A 21192-nucleotide genomic window follows, 5' to 3' on the forward strand; every position below is an offset into this window, starting at 1 on the left:
ATATGTCCTATTGCCCATCTGTAAGGACCAATGTCTCAGCTATTAGGAGTGAGCACTCCTCTGCCCAAGAGAGAGAATATAGAAGGTACACACCGCGAGGTGCCCTGTGGTTTTACCTATGGGATCATGGAGAGGACATGGGATGGAAAACTGTGATGGGTTGACCCTGGCTGGTCGCCAGGTACCCACCAAAGCCGTTCTATCACTCCCCCTCCTCAGCTGGACAGGGGAGAGAAAATATAACAAAGAGCTTGTGGGTCGAGATAAGGACAGGAGAGAGATCACTCACCACTTACCGTCACGGGCAAAACAGACTCAACTTGGGGAAAATTAACTCACTTTATTACAAATCAACCAGAGTAGGGTAATGAGAAATAAAACCAAATCTCAGAACACCTTCCCTCCACCCCTCCCTTCTTCCCAGGCACAACTTTACTCCCGGATTCTCTACCAACCCCCCCAGCGGCACAGGGGACGGGGAATGGGGTTTACGGTCAGTTCATCACACGTTGTTTTCTGCCGCTTCATCCTCCTCAGGGGGAGGACTCATCACACTCTTCCCCTGCTCCAGCGTGGGGTCCCTCCCACGGGAGACAGTCCTCCACGAACTTCTCCAACGTGGGCCCTTCCCACGGGCTGCAGTTCTTCACGAACTGCTCCAGCATGGGTCCTTTCCACGGTGTGCAGTCCTTCAGGAGCACACTGCTCCAGCGTGGGTCCCCCACGGGGTCACAAGTCCTGCCAGAAAACCTGCTCCGTGGGCTCCTCTCTCCACAGATCTGCAGGTCCTGCCAGGAGCCTGCTCCAGCGCGGGGTTCCCACAGGGTCACAGCCTCCTTCAGGAACCCACCTGCTACGGCGTGGGGTCCTCCATGGGCTGCAGGTGGATATCTGCTCCCCCGTGGACCTCCATGGACTGCAGGGGGACAGCCTGCCTCACCATGGTCTTCACCACGGGCTGCAGGGGAATCTCTGCTCTGGCGCCTGGAGCATCTCCTCCCCCTCCTTCTTCACTGACCTTGGTGTCCGCAGGGTTGTTTCTCTTACATGTTCCCACTCCTCTCTCCGGCTGCCGAATACTGCCTGTCCCAACTTTTTCCTTCTTAAAAATGTTATCACAGAGGCGTTACCACTATCACTGATTGGCTCGGCCTTGGCCGGCGGCGGGTCTGTCTTAGAGCCGGCTGGTATTGGCTCTCTCGAACACAGGGGAAGCTTCCAGCAACTTCTTACAGAAGCCACCCCTGTAACACCCCCCCCGCTACCAAAACCTTGCCACACAAAGCCAATACAAAAACCTACCTCGGTCCTAAATGCACGGGTACGTGAGCTGCGAGGAAAAACCACCACAAAACGGGATTCTACCAGGAAGAATGCCGCTCCAGTTTCCAAACAGAGTAGAAGGGCTGATCTTATTTCTGATCCTCTTGAAGGGACTTCTGAGCCAATTTTACGAGAAGTGAATACCGGATACTCTGGCCAGAATTAGAGGGGCCCTGCCTCCAGCCAGGTGGAGGAAAGGGACAACCGGGTCTATTGGACGGTGTGGATTCGATGGCCTGGCACATCAGACCCACAGGAGTACAAGGCTTTAGTAGACACCGGCGCACAGTGCACTCTAATGCCATCAAGTTATAAAGGGGCAGAACCCATCTGTATTTCTGGTGTGACAGGGGGATCCCAAGAGTTAACTGTATTGGAGGCTGAGGTAAGTCTAACTGGGAATGAATGGCAGAAACACCCTATTGTGACTGGTCCAGAGGCCCCGTGCATCCTTGGCACAGACTATCTCAGGAGAGGGTATTTTAAGGACCCGAAGGGGTATCGATGGGCTTTTGGTATAGCTGCCTTGGAGACAGAGGGAAATGAACAGCTGTCTACCCTGCCTGGTCTCTCTCAAGACCCTTCGATTGTGGGGTTGCTGAGGGTTGAAGAACAACAAGTGCCAATTGCTACCACAACGGTGCACCGGCGGCAATATCGCACCAACCAACACTCTCTGATTCCCATCCACAAGTTGATTTGCCAACTGGAGAGTCAAGGAGTGATCAGCAAAACTCACTCACCCTTTAATAGTCCCATATGGCCAGTGTGAAAGTCTAATGGGGAGTGGAGACTAACAGCTGACTATCGTGGCCTGAATGAAGTTACACCACTGCTGAGTGCTGCCGTTCCAGATATGCTAGAACTTCAATACGAACTAGAGTCAAAGGCAGCCAAGTGGTATGCCACAATTGACATTGCTAATGCGTTTTTCTCAATCCCTCTGGCAGCAGAGTGTCGTCCACAATTTGCCTTTACTTGGAGGGGCGTCCAGTACACTTGGAATCGATTGCCCCAGGGGTGGAAACACAGCCCCACCATTTGCCATGGACTGATCCAGACTGCACTGGAAAATCGTGAAGCTCCGGAACACCTGCAATACACTGATGACATCATCGTATGGGGCAACACGGCAGAAGAAGTCTTTGAGAAAGGGAAGAAAATAATCCAAATCCTTCTGAAAGCCGGTTTTACCATAAAAGAAAGTAAGGTCAAGGGACCTGCACAGGAGATCCAGTTTTTAGGAATAAAATGGCAAGATGGACGTCGTCAGATCCCTATGGATGTGATCCACAAAATAGCAGCTATGTCCCCACCGACTAATAAAAAGGAAACACAGGCTTTCTTAGGTGTTGTGGGCTTTTGGAGAATGCATATTCCAAATTACAGTCTGATTGTAAGCCCTCTCTATCAAGTGACCTGGAAGAAGAATGATTTTAAATGGGGCCCTGAGCAACAGCAAGCCTTTGAACAAATTAAATGGGAGATTGTTCATGCAGTAGCCCTTGGGCCAGTCCGGGCAGGACAAGATGTTAAGAATGTGCTCTACACTGCAGCTGGGGAGAATGGCCCTACCTGGAGCCTCTGGCAGAAAGCACCCGGGGAGACCCGAGGTCGACCCCTGGGGTTTTGGAGTCGAGGATATCGAGGATCCGAGGCTTGCTATACTCCAAATGAAAAAGAGGTATTGGCAGCATATGAAGGAGTTTCAGCTGCCTCAGAAGTGGTTGGTACTGAAACACAGCTCCTCTTAGCACCCCGACTGCCAGTGCTGGGCTGGATGTTCAAAGGGAGGGTCTCCTCTACACATCACGCGACTGATGCCACGTGGAGTAAGTGGGTTGCACTGATCACACAATGAGCTCGCATAGGAAACCCCAGTCGCCCAGGAATTGTGGAAGTGATCACGGACTGGCCAGAAGGCAAAGATTTTGGAATGTCGCCAGAGGAGGAGGTGACACGTGCTCAAGAAGCCCCGCTGTATAATAAACTGCCAGAAAATGAGAGGCAATATGCCCTGTTCACTGATGGGTCCTGTCGCATTGTGGGAAAGCATCGGAGGTGGAAGGCTGCCGTATGGAGTCCTACACTACAAGTCGCAGAAACTGCTGAAGGAGAAGGTGAATCGAGTCAGTTTGCAGAGGTGAAAGCCATCCAGCTAGCGTTAGACATTGCTGAAAGAGAAAAGTGTCCAGTGCTCTATCTCTGTACTGACTCATGGATGGTGGCAAATGCCCTGTGGGGGTGGTTACAGCAATGGAAGCAGAGCAACTGGCAGTGCAGAGGTAAACCCATCTGGGCTGCCGCACTGTGGCAAGATATTGCTGTTCGGATAGAGAAGCTAGTGGTAAAAGTACGCCACGTAGATGCTCATGTACCCAAGAGTCGGGCCACTGAAGAACATCAAAAGAACCAGCAGGCAGATCAGGCCGCCAAGATTGAAGTGTCTCAGGTGGACCTGGACTGGCAACGTAGGGGTGAGCTATTTATGGCTCGGTGGGCCCATGATGCCTCAGGCCATCAGGGAAGAGATGCAACATATAGATGGGCTCGTGACCGAGGGGTGGACTTGACCATGGACACTATCGCACAGGTTATCCATGAATGTGAAACCTGTGCTGCAATTAAGCAAGCCAAGCGGTTAAAGCCCCTGTCGTATGGAGGGCGATGGCTGAAATATAAATATGGGGAAGCCTGGCAGATTGACTATATCACACTCCCACGAACCCGCCAAGGCAAGTGCCGTGTGCTTACAATGGTGGAAGCAACCACCGGGTGGCTGGAAACATATTCTGTACCCCACGCCACTGCCTGGAACACTATCCTGGGCCTTGAAAAGCAGGTCTTGTGGCAACATGGCACCCCAGAGAGAATTGAGTCAGACAATGGGACTCACTTCTGAAACAACCTCATAGACACCTGGGCCAAAGAGCATGGCATTGAGTGGGTATATCACATCCCCTATCATGCACCAGCCTCTGGGAAAATTGAGCGATACAATGGACTGTTAAAGACTACATTGAGAGCAATGGGGGGTGGAACTTTCAAACATTGGGATACATATTTAGCAAAAGCCATCTGGTTAGTCAACAGCAGAGGATCTGCCAATCGGGATGGCCCTGCACAGTCAGAATTTTTACGTACTGTAGAAGGGGATAAAGTCCCTGTAGTGCACACAGAAAATATGTTAGGGAAGACAGTCTGGGTTACTCCTGCCTCAGGCAAAGGTAAACCCATTCGTGGGATTGCTTTTGCTCAAGGGCCTGGGTGCACTTGGTGGGTGATGCGAAAAGATGGGGAAGTCCAATGTGTGCCTCAAGGGGATTTGATTTTAGGTGAGAATAGCCAGAATTAAACTGTATGATATTAGTTGCTATATAACCCTGCTACTGTATGTTATCATTACTATAATTGTTATATGTATGCTATATCCGTAGTACTAAAGTAAGAATCACTTAGATCAAGCAAGAAAGAACTGTGATAAAACTGAGCAAAGCGCAGTAGTGATGGAACCAGAACTGACTCCAGCATGCAACAATCCAACGGTGCACACCATCCTCCTGCTGCGTCAAATGTCACCTCCTCATCACACTGCACTGAAGCCCAATTCTGCTCTACCGACTGAGAGGACTTTGCAGCATCCCTCCTGCCCAGAAAGACTGGTATGACAGATGGAGCCCAGAGTCAGGAACTAAATGAACTCAACGAACATTTTATGAACATGACCCATAAACTAAAGGAATGATATCTCTGTGTGTATATACATATATATATATATATATATATATATCATTGTTCATATGTCTCAAAGGGATGGAAAAGGTGATGATGATTGACCAGGATGTAACTAAATGTATGGGAACTGAGCATGACGTCAATGGTATAGAATAAGGGGTGGATACTCTCCTAGTTTCAGCTGGGATAGAGTTAACTGTCTTCCTAGTAGCTGGTACGGTGCTATGTTTTGAGTTCAGTATGTGAAGAATGTTGATAACACTGATGTTTTCAGTTGTTGCTAAGTAGTGTTTAGACTACTGTCAAGGATTTTTCAGCTTCTCATGCCCAGCCAGCGAGAAAGCTGGAGGGGCACAAGAAGTTGGCACAGGACAAAGCCAGGGCACCTGACCCAAACTGGCCAACGGGGTATTCCATACCATGTGACGTCCCATCTAGTATAGGAACTGGGAAGTGGGGGCAGGGAATTGCTTGCTCGGGGACTAGCGGGGTGTTGATCGGTGGGTGGTGAGCAATTGCACTGCGCATCATTTGTACATTCCAATCCTTTCATTATTGCTGTTGTCATTTTATTAGTGTTATCATTATCATTATTAGTTTCTTCTTTTCTGTTCTATTAAACCATTCTTATCTCAACCCGTGGGTTTTGCTTCTTTTTCTGGATTTTCTCCCCCATCCCACTGGGTGGGAGGGGAGTGAGTGAGCGGCTGCGTGGTGCTTAGTTGCTGGCTGGGGTTAAACCACGACACTGTGCACAAAACATCATGAGGCAACTTTTTCACTGTTACATAGCTCAGTACAGAAATCTCTATGGCCTTACAAATTATGCCAGGAAAATATTTTGAGAGATATTTAACCCTTTAAATGTATCAAGTATATTCAGATTTTATTAAGTGAGCCAGCTAATAACATACAAATTTCCTTTGTTAATTTTATCCTACCTATCTGCAGGCAACAGGGTGCCAGTTACCGTTCTCCTTTTAATGCTTTCCTTTTTTCCATCCCTGCATTCCAGCACCCAAAAGGGAACAGAGAAACATTTGCATTCACTTAAAATTAAACAAAAAGCCTGTACATTTGGCTAAGGCATGCATAGTATCTTCATGCAAACCAAACAAAAATACAAAGTAGCTATCTTACTGCATCTTCACATACACACTCTACACAGGTTCTTTAACTGCACCATGTAATCATAGAATCATAGAATCATAGAATCATTTAGGTTGGAAAAAACCTTCAAGATCATAGAGTCCAACCATCATCCATGCCCACTAAACCATGTCCTGAAGTGCCTTGTCTACGCACTTTTTGAATACCTCCAGGGATGGTGACTCAACCACTTCCCTGGGCAGCCTATTCCAATGCCTGACAACCCTCTCACTAAAGAATTTTTTCCTAATATCCAACCTAAATCTCCCTTGCTGCAACTTGAGGCCATTTCCTCTTGTCCTATCTCCAGCCACCTGACAGAAGAGACCAGCACCCACCTCACTACAACCCCCCTTCAGGTAGTTGTAGACAGCGATAAGGTCTCCCCTCAGCCTCCTCTTCTCCAGACTAAACAGCCCCAGCTCCCTCAGCCGCTCCTTATAAGACTTGTGCTCCAGGCCCCTCACCAACTTGGTTGCCCTTCTCTAGACACATTCCAGCAACTCAATGTCTTTCCTGTAGTGAGGGGCCCAAAACTGAACACAGTACTCAAGGTGCGACCTCACCAGTGCCGAATACAGGGGAACAGTCACCTCCCTGCTCCTGCTGGCCACACTATTTCTGATACAGGCCAAGATGCCATTAGCCTTCTTGGCCACCTGGGCACACTGCTGGCTCATATTCAGCCAGATGTCAACCAGCACCCCCAGGTCTTTCTCTGCCAGGCAGCTTTCCAGCCACTCTTCCCCAAGCCTGTAGCACTGCGTGGGGTTGTTGTGACCCAAGTGCAGGACCCGGCACTTGGCCTTGTTGAACCTCATACGATTGGCCTCAGCCCATCGATCCAGCCTGTCCAGATCTCTCTGTAGAGCCTCCCTACCCTCAAGCAGATCGACCCTCCCTCCCAACTTGGTGTCATCTGCAAACTTGCTGAGGGTGCACTCGATCCCCTCATCCAAATCATTGATAAAGATATTAAACAGAACGGGGCCCAATACTGAGCCCTGGGGAACACCACTTGTGACCCGCCGCCAACTGGATTTCACCCCATTCACCACAACCCTCTGGGCTCGTCCATCCAGCCAGTTTTTCACCCAGCGAAGAGTACACTTGTCTAAGCCATGAGACACCAGCTTCTCAAGGAGTATGCCATGAGAGACAGTGTCAAAGGCCTTGCTGAAGTCAAGGTAGATAACATCCACAGCCTTTCCCTCATCCACTAGGCGGGTCACCTGGTCATAGAAGGAGATCAGGTTGGTCAAGCAGGACCTGCCTTTCGTAAACCCATGCTGACTGGGCCTGATCCCCTTCTTATCCTGGACTTGCCATGTGAGTGCTCTCAAGACAAACCATTCCATAATCTTCCCCAGTACCGAGGTCAGGCTGACAGGCCTGTAGTTCCCCAGATCCTCCTTCCGACCCTTCTTGTAAATGGGAGTCACATTGGCAAGCCTCCAGTCCTCTGAGACCTCCCCTGTTGACCAGGATTGCTGATAGATGATGGAGAGTGGCTTGGCAAGCACCTCTGCCAGTTCCCTCAGTACTCTTGGATGGATCCCATCAGGTCCCATAGATTTTTGAGTGTCCAGATGGCGTAGTAGGTCACTAACTATTTCCTCCTGGATTAAGGGGGGTATATTCTGCTCTTCATCCTCGCCTTCTAGCTCAGGGGGCGGAGTACCCTGAGGAAAACTGGTCTCACTATTAAAGACTGAGGCAAAGAAGGCATTAAGTACCTCAGCCTTTTCCTCATCTCTGGTGGCAATGTTCCCTTCTGTATCCATTAAAGGATAGATATTCTCCTTGGGATTCTTTTTACCGTTAACATATTTGTAAAAACATTTTTTGTTGTCCCTTACAATAGTGGCCAGATTGAGTTCTAGCTGAGCTTTTGCCTTTCTAATTTCCTCTCTGTATGATCTAACAAGATCCCTGTACTCCTCCCAAGTTGCCTGCCCTTTCCTCCAGAGATGATAAACTCTCCTTTTTTTCTTGACTCCTAGCAAAAGCTCCCCGTTCAGCCAGGCCGGTCGTTTTCCTCGGCGGTTCGACTTGCAGCACATGGGAATAGCCTGGTCCTGAGCCATTAAGGCTTCCTTCTTAAAGAATGTCCATCCCTCCTGGACCCCTTTGCCCTTCAGGACCATCTCCCAAGGGACTCCCTCAACCAGTGCCTTGAAGAGGCCAAAGTTTGCCCTTCGGAAGTCCACAGTGGTGGTTTTGCTAACCCCCTTCCTTGCCTCACCAAGAATTGAGAATTCTATCGGTTCGTGATCGCTAAGCCCAAGACAGCCTCCGAGCATCACACCTCCCACCAGTCCTTCCCTGTTATGCTAGATTTTACTTCACTAAGGAATATTTCTTGAGTCTGACCCTGACTCTGATGGCAAGAATCCTGAGGTCTTTTAACAAAGCACTGGCTGAACCAGGACATGGACCTGGGCAACATGCTCTAGGTGACCTTGCTTGAGGGGGGGGGGGTTGGACCAGATGACCTCCAGATGTCCCTTCCAACCTCAACCACTCAGTGATTCTGTGATTCAACAGTGATGACAGAACCACCTTTTCAGAGAGAGGCACTGACACTCAGCACACTATCCTGCATTGTCAGCAGGGAGGGTGCAAGAATTACAGGGATTTACTGCTCTCCTAATACTGCTGATTCATTGACAAAAATGGAATTAAATTGTACAATATTAGTACTATTCATAGCCCTTGTACCCTTGTTGCAGACTGCAATATTTCTAAAGACATTTCCATTGGTGACAGAAACACATCATCTACAAAACTCTCTGACCAACACTGGATCAAAGAAAGATCATTAGTAATTTTGTACCCACAACTTTGCTCTTGTTTGTAGGTTGGGATTTTGTAAACTAGCTAAAGATATGTCATTCAGGTAATTTGAAGAGAAATATGACATCAGAATTTACAGATGGATTTAAGAAAAAAATAAAAATTAAATGTTAAATTAGTCAATGATTAAGTGCTGCTAACTCTTGTGATTCACCTTAAACTGTGAATGAACCTTAGACTGCTGCTACACACATATAATCCCTTAAGACATAAATCGTTGACCAAGTCTGGGACTAGGAGTGGATCCAGCCGCACCTAAGCTCCATAAGGAGTTTAGAAAGCAAGGGGGTCTTCTCTGAACCTTGTGACTCAACAGGAGGGTCTCCTTTACCTTTTTGCCTCTTCGATCTCTGTGCAAATCATGAAAAATCAATTCCAACTCAATTTTCCTTTGTATAAATCATTCTAGTTTGATTCTAACTTGTTTTTCCTTTGTATGCTTCATCTATGTATTAAGTAGTAGAGTAAACCTTGCCATTGAACTTTGTGAAGTCGTGCTTTTATAAACTCCTATTAAATCACTTTTGCTAATACCCTTGACAGTGATTCTTTAAGCGGCCCAAACCACTCATTCGTGACAGCCCCCAACATAAGAAAGACTTGGACCTGCTTGAGCGGGTCCAGAGGAGGGCCACGAAGATGATCAGGGGGCTGGAGCACCTCCACTATGAGGACAGCCTGAGAGAGTTGGGGTTGTTTAGCCTGGAGAAGAAAAGGCTCCGGGGAGACCTTATAGTGGCCTTCCAGTACTTAAAGGGGGCCTACAGGAAAGATGGGGAGGGACTCTTTATCAGGGAGTGTAGTGATAGGATGAGGGGTAATGGTTTTAAACTGAAAGGGGTTAGATTTAGATTAGATATTAGGAAAAAATTCTTTACTGTGAGGGTGGTGAGACACTGGAACAGGTTGCCCAGAGAAGTTGTGGATGCCCCATCCCTGGAAGTGTTCAAGGCCAGGTTGAATGAGGCTTTGAGCAACCTGACCTAGTGGAAGGTATCCCTGCCCAAGGCAGCAGGGTTGGAACTAGATGATCTTTAAAGGTCCCTTCCAACCCAAACCATTCTATGATTCTATGATCTATGATTATTTGTAATCAAATAATCCTTCAATGCTTTGGAGAGCCATGGTATCCATATCCAGATACATAGGCGGTCCTTCTTTGGAAAAACTGGTAAGTAAGTGTATAATCATTTCTGTGGTGACAAAAAGTGAGAACATAACTTCAAGACATTTAGAATAATAATGTGCCTAAGCAAGCACATATTTTAAAATGTTGCTTGTGTATGAAAAGATTCTAGGCAACTTCTGGCAGTCAGGTGAGACATTCTACCATAAACCTCTTCACAGCAGGCAGCTACTCAATCTGAAATTTAATGTATTCAGGGAAAGATGCATCAGATTATTCTTTAAAAAAAAAGGAAAGACTGCAGCAAATCTTGTTTTCTTCGAGTATTGCATGTGTTGCTATACAGACTGACTTTTTTCACAAATCTTAAGATAAAACATGATATCATCAAGAAATATTTAAATAGAATCATAGAATCATTTAGGTTGGAAAGGACCCTTAAAAGCATTGAGTCCAACTGTTAACCTAACACTGCCAAGTCCACCACTACACCATGTCCCTAAGCGCCACATCTACACGGTCTTTTAAATACCTCCAGGGATGGTGACTCCACCACTGCCCTGGGCAGCCTGTTCCAATGCTTGACAACCCTTTTGGTGAAGACATTTTTCCTAATATCCAATCTAAACCTCCCCTGGTGCAACCGAAGATTTAGACATTGACTTACATGAAATATGTTGACTATTGTTATGCTTTTTTTTTTGACTTGGTCATTTTTAGCTCAAGTTTCTACATATTTGGCTTCTAATGTACACTTAAATGAATATAGAACATAATTAAAACTTTAATATGCTTTTCATTATGTAAGACATTTTCTGTGTTTCACATAGCTTGGACAATGTCACTAAACTTGTCAGATTTCCCTTCTGCTTCTGATAAACTGACACAATACTTTTGAGTTAGGCTTCATACTCCTGCAGAGAAATATCCAAATCCTTCCAAAAGATTGTTTACATTGACATCAGAGAGGATGGAGAACAAATGATGACATTGGCATTTGTGTTAGGAGCCATATACTGCCAGAACCACTGAAATCAGTGGCAACAGTCCTACTGGATGCTAGCATTTATAAATCCATTATTTATTTTTAAGCAGACCTAATTTGGGAACTTGGAAATAATTTGCTAGTCCCCTATTGTTTTGACTTCCATCTATCCAAGTACTTCTTGAATGAGGAGATTTTTGGGTAATAGCTGTTGGAGATATATATGTGGTAGATTCACTGGAAGGAGTTAAGAGAAAGATTTTATTCAGTTTCCCTCATGTCCTTCCAAAATTTGAAATTTGTTATTTCCTTACTTCTTAGCAGTAATGCTTAGTCCTACATCTTGATCCTTCTTGATTTCAATGGGAAAATTGCTTATGAATGGACTATATGATCAGACCTGCTAAACCTGAATTTAAAATTTATTGTTTCCTTAGACATTACAAGCATCTGTGGAAGAGAAAGGGGATTCATAAAAGACAGTGAAAAAGGAAAAAAAGTCTCAAAAAAAATTTATTTCTTAAAATAAATTTTAAAGAATCCGTGTGCAGGGAGAAAGACAAAAATAATCTAAAATGGACACTTTATCATTGTGCATTTCTTTGTGGGATTAATTTCTCATTTCCATTAACATTAATGCTACCTTTAATACTGACAGCTTTAAAAAAAGGAATACGCTTGTCAGGATTGAATATATTTAAACAGAAGTACCAAATCCAGAACAATTCTCATGAACAGCCACCAACTGATGATGGAAAATGGAGTATTTGGGAAGTCAGACCAAGTGCTTAGTCCTGCTTCCATTTAAGGCAATGAGAAATCAGGTCCAAACTCTTTAAAAAATTGTAATCTTAAAAAAAAAAAAATTCAGAGGGAAAGCTAGCACATGTAAATTAAATGGGTCCCTGATTCCTTTGCATTCTGGACTATTAGATATCTTCTTCTAGTGAAAGTTTTTTCTTCCCACATTCATATATGACTTACAAGAAATTTCAATATGCTGAACAGAGAATGCCTAAAATCTGAGGTATGTCTCAGAGTCTTGTCAAGAACAGATAAAATAATGTAAGATTTTAGAAACATCAATAAATGTCTCACTAGTCTGGCATGGGCCTCTTGAACTCAACATGCTGGAAAAGACTCAGTGTGGCTAACTAAAAACAGTGTTAGAAAAAACAGCTATGCAGGGAAATTAAAATGGTCTCTTTCAGAAATGATTCCAGATAAGACAGACATGCCAGCCTCAGGATTGCTACAAGGGTTTTGTACTGGGCAAAGAGGATAATATGAAACTAAGAAACTTTTGGCATTTCAACTTTATTGAAAAAGGGCACAAAGGAACCACCTCTGGGTATTATAAAACTCACAAATAAATTCTCTAAAGCTGCACAAGGAAAGATAACAATGACAGCCTGATATTTCATTCCTAGCACAGTAAAGAATCCTATTATAGTCAATGCAGTTATGGGTACACCAGCTGTACTCTGGAAATTCTATATAATTTCTGTCTGTTTCTGAAACAAAACCCCTGTGGACAGCTTGTGAAATTAAAAAGTCCTCCTGTTTCACATAAGTGGCCTTCCACATCTCTGTTTATTTACCAATGTCTGGAATTAAGTAAGTTGTCATAATCAGACATGATGCCCTTCCAGGCCAGGAAGGAACTTCTCAAGAGCTGTCTTCCTACCCCACACCTTGGTGCAGGCCCCCACATAGTGCAGGGTGTGTGGAGCATCTCCAGTGGGCCAGAGGAGGCACAAAAGGGGTGGCAGACCCTAAGGTAGTTTGGGGCTGAGTGTCAGGGCCCTGCAGCTGCTGAAGGGACTTCTGCAGGGAGTGGGGTCACCGTGGACGCCGAGGGCAGTTGGGGTGGAGGGAAGGAGAGGACGAAGGCAGCCGCAGGGCCGCTCTAGATACCAGGGGGGTGGCGGAGGCGACTCCGTGCCGGCTGCGCCCCCAGCCTGCGGGGGATGGGGGGCGCAGCGCACTCCACAGCTGGTTGAATGGGCTAGGGGCGGGGAAGGGGTGTCGGGGAGGGCGGCAGTGCGCAGTGGTCTGTGCAGCTGGCTGAACAACGGGGAGACTGGGAGCTGCCTGGTGGTGCTAGCTGCTGAGTCCAGTCCGCATTTTCCCTCTCTCCTTCGTGCTCTCCCTCGCCGGTAGCAACGGAGGGCGGGTAGCGCGCGCTCGGAACAGCGAGTTGTTTAAAATCCTTCTAGAACCGTTTCTAATTCCCCCTTGCACCGGGGAAGGGAGAGCGCAAGCGGGGGAGGGGAGGGAGGAAGAAGAAGAAGAAGGAGGAGGAGGAGGAGGAGCCGAGAGGGTGGGGGAGAGAGTGGAGGAGGAAGCAGCTTGTTCTGTTCTTTGCCTGTCAATCATCGTGTGGGGGGTGTGCCCTCCTGCGCGACAGGCCAATGGTGTGTGTGTGTGTGGCAGTGTCTCCATGGTGACGGGGCTGTTCCCGGGGAGGGTGTGATGGGTTGACAGGTGCGTGACAGTCGGAGCTCTCTGCAGGCATGTACGGCAAAGGCAAGAGCAACAGCAGCGTCCCGTCCGACACCCAGGCTAGGGAGAAGTGAGTACAACCTGCCTGACCGGGCGTCTACACGCGCACATACCTTGCACAACGTAACTTTCCTGCTCGCGGGTAATATGGCCGGGTGCGCGCTCTGGGAAAGGAAGGGGGAGCCTGTGGGGAGCGGAAGGGACCGAACGGGAACGGGCCGGGGCGGCGGGAGGCAGGAAGGAGTTGGGTCGCGGGGGCCCTGGCTCTCGCACCGCGGTGGGTAGGGAGGCCCGACACGGGGACTGGGGGCGATGTGGAGGGAGGTGATCGAGGCTGCCCTCTGCGCCGCGGGCGAGAAGGGTCCGGGAAGGTGTCCCTCAGTGCCCCGCGGCAGGAGAGGTGGCGGGACAGGAGGGGCTGGCAGGGGCTGGGTGAGTGGGAAGGAGGGAAACATAAGTCGTGCTGGCGGGGACCATCGCCCGCTCCCCCTTCCCCCGCTCCTCAGCGTGGCGGGATGTGGGGTCAGAGGGTGACCGTTGAGCCGTCGGCGCGCTAGGGCGAGGACGGAGGAGTGCACTTGGACGCCCCTTCCTCCTGGCCCCAGCGGGGCCAGGGAGTGTTTGTGGCAGCGCAAGGTTTTGGGACAACTTTGATAACAAAGAGCCTCAGCCTGGCTGCTGGGGACGGTGCTGCCGCCGGGTGGGGGCGGGGGCATCGGGAGCTTCCCACCGCTGCTTTATAACTCTGGCTCTCAACTTTTCATCGGGACCGCATATCTTCCTGCCCCCTCCCCGTTTGTCTTCCTGTTCTCCGCCTGGACGGACTTGCCTGCCGTGTCCGGGCCCGGGGTGCAGGCAGCGGCCAGGTCGGGGAGGGGGCACGGAATGAAGTGCATTGTTCTCCGGGAGTTAAAATGGGGTTACTGCAAGCGGGGACGGGGGGGAAGGATTATTTGCGAGGGATATTGTGTTTCAAGATACGTGGGAAAGCAGTAGTGTGTTCATCGTTTCATTTATTTTTCGTCCGTTAAAAAAAACAAAACAGCAAAAGTGTTAGAAGAAAGCAAACGGTCATCGTGTGTGTGTGTGTGTGTGTGTGTGTGTAAAAAGGACACCAAACGCTAGAACTTTGTCAAAATTGGCTAATGCTGAAATAGTCTGCAAGAACTACTTTTTAGGTGTTGGCACTGTGATATGAAAAATATAAATAAAATCTGTTAAAGCCATGTAAGGATTTCTTTATTTAAATATACACGGGAGGAAAAAAAATAATAGAAGACTTCAGACTGGGAGAAACTTGGCAGTGCACATGAGAAATGCTGAAAACTGACAACGTAGCACATGCAGTCAAATGCCCACAGTAAATATAGTGGCAGTGGTGGGACAATGAACAGTGTTGTTTGGTTGAGCAGGGTTTTAGGATTATTTCCTTCAGATAGTATAACATTATACATTACTTGCAGATATAGTAGGTGCAAAATAATTGGAAGGAAAAATGACTTCTGAGTAGTGTCTCTAAGTTTGCTGTTGTTGCAGCTTTGCTTTGCATTACTGAGACTGGTTTAGCACAGGCAGGAGGTAATGGTTGTGAAGGAGGAAAAGCTGAATACAGCGAAGGGGGAGGAGGAAGTGTTTAAGTGGCTTTAGCCTGGTTAAGGCTACTGAGTCAGTCTGCTGCAGCCTGTAGAAGGTTGAGAGGCTGTTGAGAGGGTCTGGTGACCTCTAACTGAAAATATGTTTGCATGTGTCTTCTGTAAAAATAGTATTGCTTCAGAATTACATTTAACATGACAATGAATAGTCCAAACATGACTGATGAGTTTTCGTTCAGGCAGTTTGTCTTGAACCTTCAACTAGAAGTGTTTTGGGTTTGGATTTTTGTGGGGTTTTTTTTTGTTTTGGTTTGGGTTTTTTGTTGCTGGTTTTTTTTTGGGGGGGGTGGGTTTTGCTACACTATTTTAGGGAATAGATAAGAGAATATGAAATTCATCTGCCTGGATAAACAGTAGCCCTATAGGTTTATTTTAATTCCACTTCGCAAAGTCTACCTGATACAAGCTATACACAAAACTCTTTTGATTCTAGGGCTGTGTGCTGGTTTTGGCTGGGATAGAGTTAATTTTCTTCAGAGTAGCTAGTATGGGGCTATGTTTTGGATTTGTGCTGAAAACAGTGTTGATGACACAGGGATGTTTTCATTATTGCTGAGCAGTGCTTACACAGAGTCAAGGCCTTTTCTGCTTCTCACACTGCCCTGCCAGTGAGTAGGCTGGGGTTGCACAAGAAGTTGGGAGTGGACACAGCCGGGACAGCTGACCCCAACTGACCAAAGGGATATTCCAGACCATATGACATCATGCTCAGCAATATAAAGCTGGGGGTAGAAGGAGGAAGGGGGGAATTTCAGAGTGATGGCATTTGTCTTCCCAAGTAACTGTTACGTGTGATGGAGCCCTGCTTTCCTGGAGGTGGCTGAACACCTGCCTGCCGATGGGAAGTAGTGAATGAATTCCTTGTTTTGCTTTGCTTACTTGCGTGGCTTTTGCTTTACCTATTAAACTGTCTATCTCAACCCATGAGTTTTCTCACTTTTACTCTTCTGATTCTCTCCCCCATCCCATTGTGGGGGGAGTGAGTGAGCGGCTGTGTGGTACTCAGTTGCCAGCCTGGGTTAAACCACGACAGGCTGAAACGATAAAGTATTTTCAGTCTTTTTTCTTTTTAGCTGACTTTTCTTACCAAGTTCTGCTGACATTTTTCTTAAGGCGCAAGAGCTCTCAATCCCGATGTGCAAGAAGTCGGACAGGGGAGGCAGGAGGCCAGCTTGGCAAAGTCAAGACCTCTTAGCCACACTAAAACACAAAACCAAAATGCATAGGCAGTGGAGGCAGGGATACACATCCTGGGGAGATTATAGGGATAAGGCCTGGGAGTGCAAGGAGGGGATCGGGAAAGCTAAGGCACAGCTGGAGCTGAACTTGGCTAGGGACGTAAAAATCATAGAATCATTTAGGTTGGAAAAGACCATTAAGATCATTGAGTCCAACCGTAAATCTAACATTGCCATGTCCACCACTAAACCATGTCCCTAAGTGCCACATCTACACGTCTTTTAAATACCTCCAGGGATGGTGACTCAACCACTTCCCTGGGCAGCCTGTTCCAATGCTTGATAACGCTTTCGATGAAGGAATTTTTCCTAATTTCCAATCTAAACCTCCCCTGGCACAACTTGAGGCCGTTTCCTTTCATCCTATCACTTGTTATTTGGGAAAAGAGACCGACACCCACCTCGCTGCAACCTCCTTTCAGGTAGTTGTAGAGAGTGATAAGGTCTCCCCCTCAGCCTTCTTTTCTCCAGGCTAAACAACCCCAGTTCCCTCAGATGCTCCTCATAGGACTTGTTCTCTAGACCTTCACCAGCTTCGTTGCCCTTCTTTGGACATGCTCCAGCACCTCAATGTCTTTCTTGCAGTGAGGGGCCCAAAACCAAACACAGTACTCAAGGTGCAGCCTCACCAGTGCCGAGCACAGGGGGATGATTGCTTCCCTAGTCCTGCTGGCCCCACTATTTCTGATACAGGCTAGGATGCTATTGGCCTTCTTGGCCACCTGGGCACACTGCTGGCTCACATTCAGCCGGCTGTGGACCAATACCCCCAGGTCCTTTTCTGCCAGGCAGCTTTCCAGCCACTCTTCCCCAAGCCTGTAGCATTGCATGGGGTTGTTGTGACCCAAGTGCAGGACCCGGCACTTAGCCTTGTTGAATCTCATACAGTTGGCCTCGGCCCATTGATCCAGCCTGTCCAGATCCCTCTGTAGAGCCTTTCTGCCCTCAAGCAGATCAACCCTCCCACCCAACTTGGTTGTGTGCAAACTTACTGAGGGTGCACTTGATCCCCTCGTCCAGATCATTGATAAAGATATTAAACAGAACTGGCCCCAATACTGAGCCCTGGGGAACACCACTTGTGACCCACAGCCAACTGGATTTAACTCCATTCACCACAACTCTTTGGGCTTGGCCGTCCAGCCAGTTTTTTACCCAGCAAAGAGTATGCCCATCCAAGCCACGGGCAGCCAGCTTTTCCAGGAGAATGCTGTGGGAAATGGTGTCAAAGGCTTTACTAAATTCCAGGTAGACAACATCCACAGCCTTTCCCTCATCCACTAGGCGGGTCACCTAGTCATAGAAGGAGATCAGGTTAGTCAAGCTGGACCTGCCTTTCATAAACCCATGTTGACTGGGCCTGATCACCTGGTTGTCCTGTATGTGCCGCATGATGGCACTCAAGATGAGCTGTGCCATAACCTTCCAAAGCTCTCTGTTCAGCCAGGCTGGTCTTCTTCCCCGCCGTCTCATCTTTCAGCACATGGGGACAGCCTACTCCTGCACCTTTAAGATTTCCTTCTTGACGAATGTCCAGCCTTCCTGTATTCCTTTGCCTTTCAGGACTGCCTCCTAAGGGACTCTATCAACCAGGCTGCTAAACAGGCCAAAGTCTGCCCTCTGGAAGTCCAAGGCAGTGGTTCTGCTAACCACATTCCTTCACCGAGAATAAAAAATGCTATCATTTCATGACCGCTGTGCCCAAGACCGTCTCCAACCACCACACCACCCACAAGTCCTTCTCTGTTCGCAAACAACAGGTCCAGGGAGGTGCTTTCCCTAGTTGGCTCATGCACCACCTGTGTCAGGAAGTTATCTTCCACACAGTCCAGGAACCTCCTAGACTGTTTCCTCTCTGCTGTATTGTGTTTCCAGCAGACATCTGGTAAGTTGAAGTCCACCACGAGAACAAGAGCTAGTGACTGTGAGACTTCTCCCAGCTGCTTATAGAATATTTCATCTGCCTCTTCATCCTGGTTGGGTGGTCTATAACAGACTCCCACCATGATATCTGCATTGTTGGCCTTTCCCCTGATTCTTACCTAATAACATGAAGGGTTTCTTTAGGTACATAGGACAACAAAGGAAGGTGAAAGAAACTGTAGCCTCTCTGATGAGCAAAATAGGAGACCTGGCTACAACTGACATGGAGAAGGCTGAAGTACTCAACTTCTTTGCCTCAGTCTTCACCAGCAAGTGCTCTAGCCATCACACCCAACTCACAGAATCCAAAGGCAGGGACTAGGAGAATGAAGTACTGCCCACTGTAGGAGAAGATCAGGTTCAAGACTGTGTGAGTCAACACAGGCAGGACGCAGGGACAACCACAAAACCACAGATGAAATGCAAAGATTAAATTTATTTTCATTACCTCGTGAACCGGGGGATCCCTGAAGCAGCACCTGGGCAGAGGCACACAAGCGGGATTTTCCAAGACCTGCTCGTCTCAGCAGTATGATATTCCCAGCTGATGTCTGGGAAGCTGAAATCTCCCATAAGGACAAGGCCTACCGAGCCAGAGATTTCTACTAATTAATTGCCTATAGAGTAACGCATCAGTGCTTACATCCTGGCTGGGTGATCAGTAGTAGACACCCACTACAACGTCTCCTTTGTTTTCCATCCCCCTAATCCTCACCCAAGGGCTCTCAACCACATCATCACTAACTGTAAGGGCTGTACAGTCAAACCTCTCCCTTACATTCAGTGCAACTCCTCCACCTCGCCTGCCCTGCCTATCCCTCTGGAACAGCCTGTAGCCCTCCATCCCAGCACTCCAATCGTGGGACTCATTCCACCAAGTCTCACTAATACCAATGATATCCCAATACCTGAATCAGTAATTAAATGTTTATGTTAATTGGCAGTAAATTAGGTTAAATTCCCCAAGTTGAGTATGTTTTGCCCATGACAGCAATGAGTGAGTGATTTCCTTGTCTTTATTTCAACCCATGAGTTTTCTTGCTCCTGTTCTGCCTATTTTCTCCCCCATCCTGCTGTGTGGGTGGGGAAGTGCAAAGGGTGGTTGTGTGCGTGATTGGCTGCTGGCCAGGATAAACCCACCACAGAGTTGCTGTCCGATCATGCAGGTACAGGATTAGGAAAACCAAGGCTGACCTGGAGTTGAATCTGTTGAGGGCTGTGAAGGGCAACAAGAAAGGATTCTACAAGTATATAAAAAGCAAAAGGAAGATGAGGGAAAACATGGGCCTGCTGCTGAATGGGGCAGGGGACCTGGTGACAAATGACACAGAAAAGGCTGAGCTACTCAATGCTTTTTTTGCCTCAGTCTTTAACAGTAAAACTAGCCTTCAGGAATCCCAGGTCCCAGAGACCATAGGGAAACTCTGGAGAAAGGAAGACTTACCCTTGGTGGAGGAGGACCAGGTTAGGAAATACTTAAAGAAACTGGACATTACACCCACAAGTGCTGAAGGATCTGGCTGATATCATTGCGAGTCCATTTTCCTTTACCCTTGAAAGGTCATGGTGTTTGGAAGAGGTTCCTGAAGACTGGAAGAGAGTATATGTCACTCCTATCTTCAAGAAGGGCAACAAGGAAGATCTGGGGAACTACAGGCCAGTCATCCTCACCTCGATCCCTGGGAAGGTGATGGAGCAGCTAATCCTGGAAACCATTTCCAGGCACATGAAGGACAAGAAGGTGATCAGGATTAGTCAGCATGGATTTACAAAGTGGAAATAAGGCTTGACCGACCTGATAGCCTTCTACAATGAGGTGGCTAGCTTGGTGGATGAGGGGAGTGCAGTGGATGCTGTTTACCTCGACTTTAGTAAGGCTTTTGACTCTGTCTCCCATACCACCCTCATACACAAACTGACAAAGTATGGGTTTGTATTGCGTTTGTGTGGCAAGGTTTTGGTAGCGGGGGGGGTTACAGGGATGGCTTCTGTGTGAAGCTGCTAGAAGCTTCCCCTATGTCCGACAGAGCCAATGCTAGCTGGCTCCAAGACAGACCCGCTGCTGGCCAAGGCTGAGCGAATCAGTGATAGTGGTAGTGCCTCTATGATAACATATTTAAGAAGGGAAAAAAAGTTGTGGTGGGCACAGAAACAGCAGCTGGAAGAGCGGAGTGAGAACATGTAAGAGAAACAACCCTGCAGACACCAAGGTCAGTGAAGAAGGAGGGGGAGGAGGTGCTCCAGGCACCGGAGCAGAGATTCCCCTGCAGCCCATGGTGAAGACCATGGTGAGGCAGGCTGTCCCCCTGCAGCCCATGGAGGTCCACGGTGGAGCAGATATCCACCTGCAGCCCATGGAGGACCCCACGCCAGAGCAGGTGGATGCCCCCAAAGGAGGCTGTGACCCTGTGGGAAGCCCACGCTGGAGCAGGCTCCTGGCAGGACCTGTGGACCTGTGGAGAGAGGAGCCCATGGAGCAGGTTTTCTGGCAGGACTTGTGACCCCGTGGAGGACCCATGCTGGAGCAGTGTGCTCCTGAAGGACTGCACACCGTGGAAAGGACCCATGCTGGAGCAGTTTGTGAAGAACTGCAGCCCATTGGAAGGACCCACGTTGGAGAAGTTTGTGGAGGACTGTCTCCCGTGGGAGGGACCCCGTGCTGGAGCAGGGGAAGAGTGTGATGAGTCCTGCCCCAGAAGA

The 21192-nt window shown here is 47.9% G+C and overlaps 1 protein-coding gene and 1 long non-coding RNA gene across 5 annotated transcripts in view; one reads left to right on the forward strand and one right to left on the reverse strand.

The window, feature by feature from the left end:
• Nucleotides 1-1426: 1426 nt before the first annotated feature.
• On the reverse strand, nucleotides 1427-20025 carry LOC121232975. Its single transcript, XR_005931781.1, has 3 exons — nucleotides 19989-20025; nucleotides 18136-18138; nucleotides 1427-1436 (listed from the first exon to the last, which is right to left on the reverse strand). It is a non-coding gene; the product is annotated as an uncharacterized LOC121232975 (long non-coding RNA).
• The window catches only part of LOC121232957 (single-stranded DNA-binding protein 2-like), a 204359-nt gene continuing 196672 nt past the window's right edge, over nucleotides 13506-21192 (forward strand). For 2 of the 4 annotated variants that reach the window (XM_041121522.1, XM_041121525.1), the window contains exon 1: nucleotides 13509-13749. In XM_041121522.1, coding sequence (XP_040977456.1) covers nucleotides 13691-13749 — 59 coding nt within the window. In that variant the 5' untranslated portion in view covers nucleotides 13509-13690. Of the gene's footprint in view, nucleotides 13750-21192 lie in introns of all 4 variants that reach the window. The other 2 variants (XM_041121524.1, XM_041121523.1) reach the window with 2 other exon arrangements.

The sequence above is a fragment of the Aquila chrysaetos genome (assembly GCF_900496995.4).
Source record: "Aquila chrysaetos chrysaetos chromosome W unlocalized genomic scaffold, bAquChr1.4 W_unloc_2, whole genome shotgun sequence".
In the NCBI taxonomy this organism is placed as follows: domain Eukaryota; kingdom Metazoa; phylum Chordata; class Aves; order Accipitriformes; family Accipitridae; genus Aquila; species Aquila chrysaetos.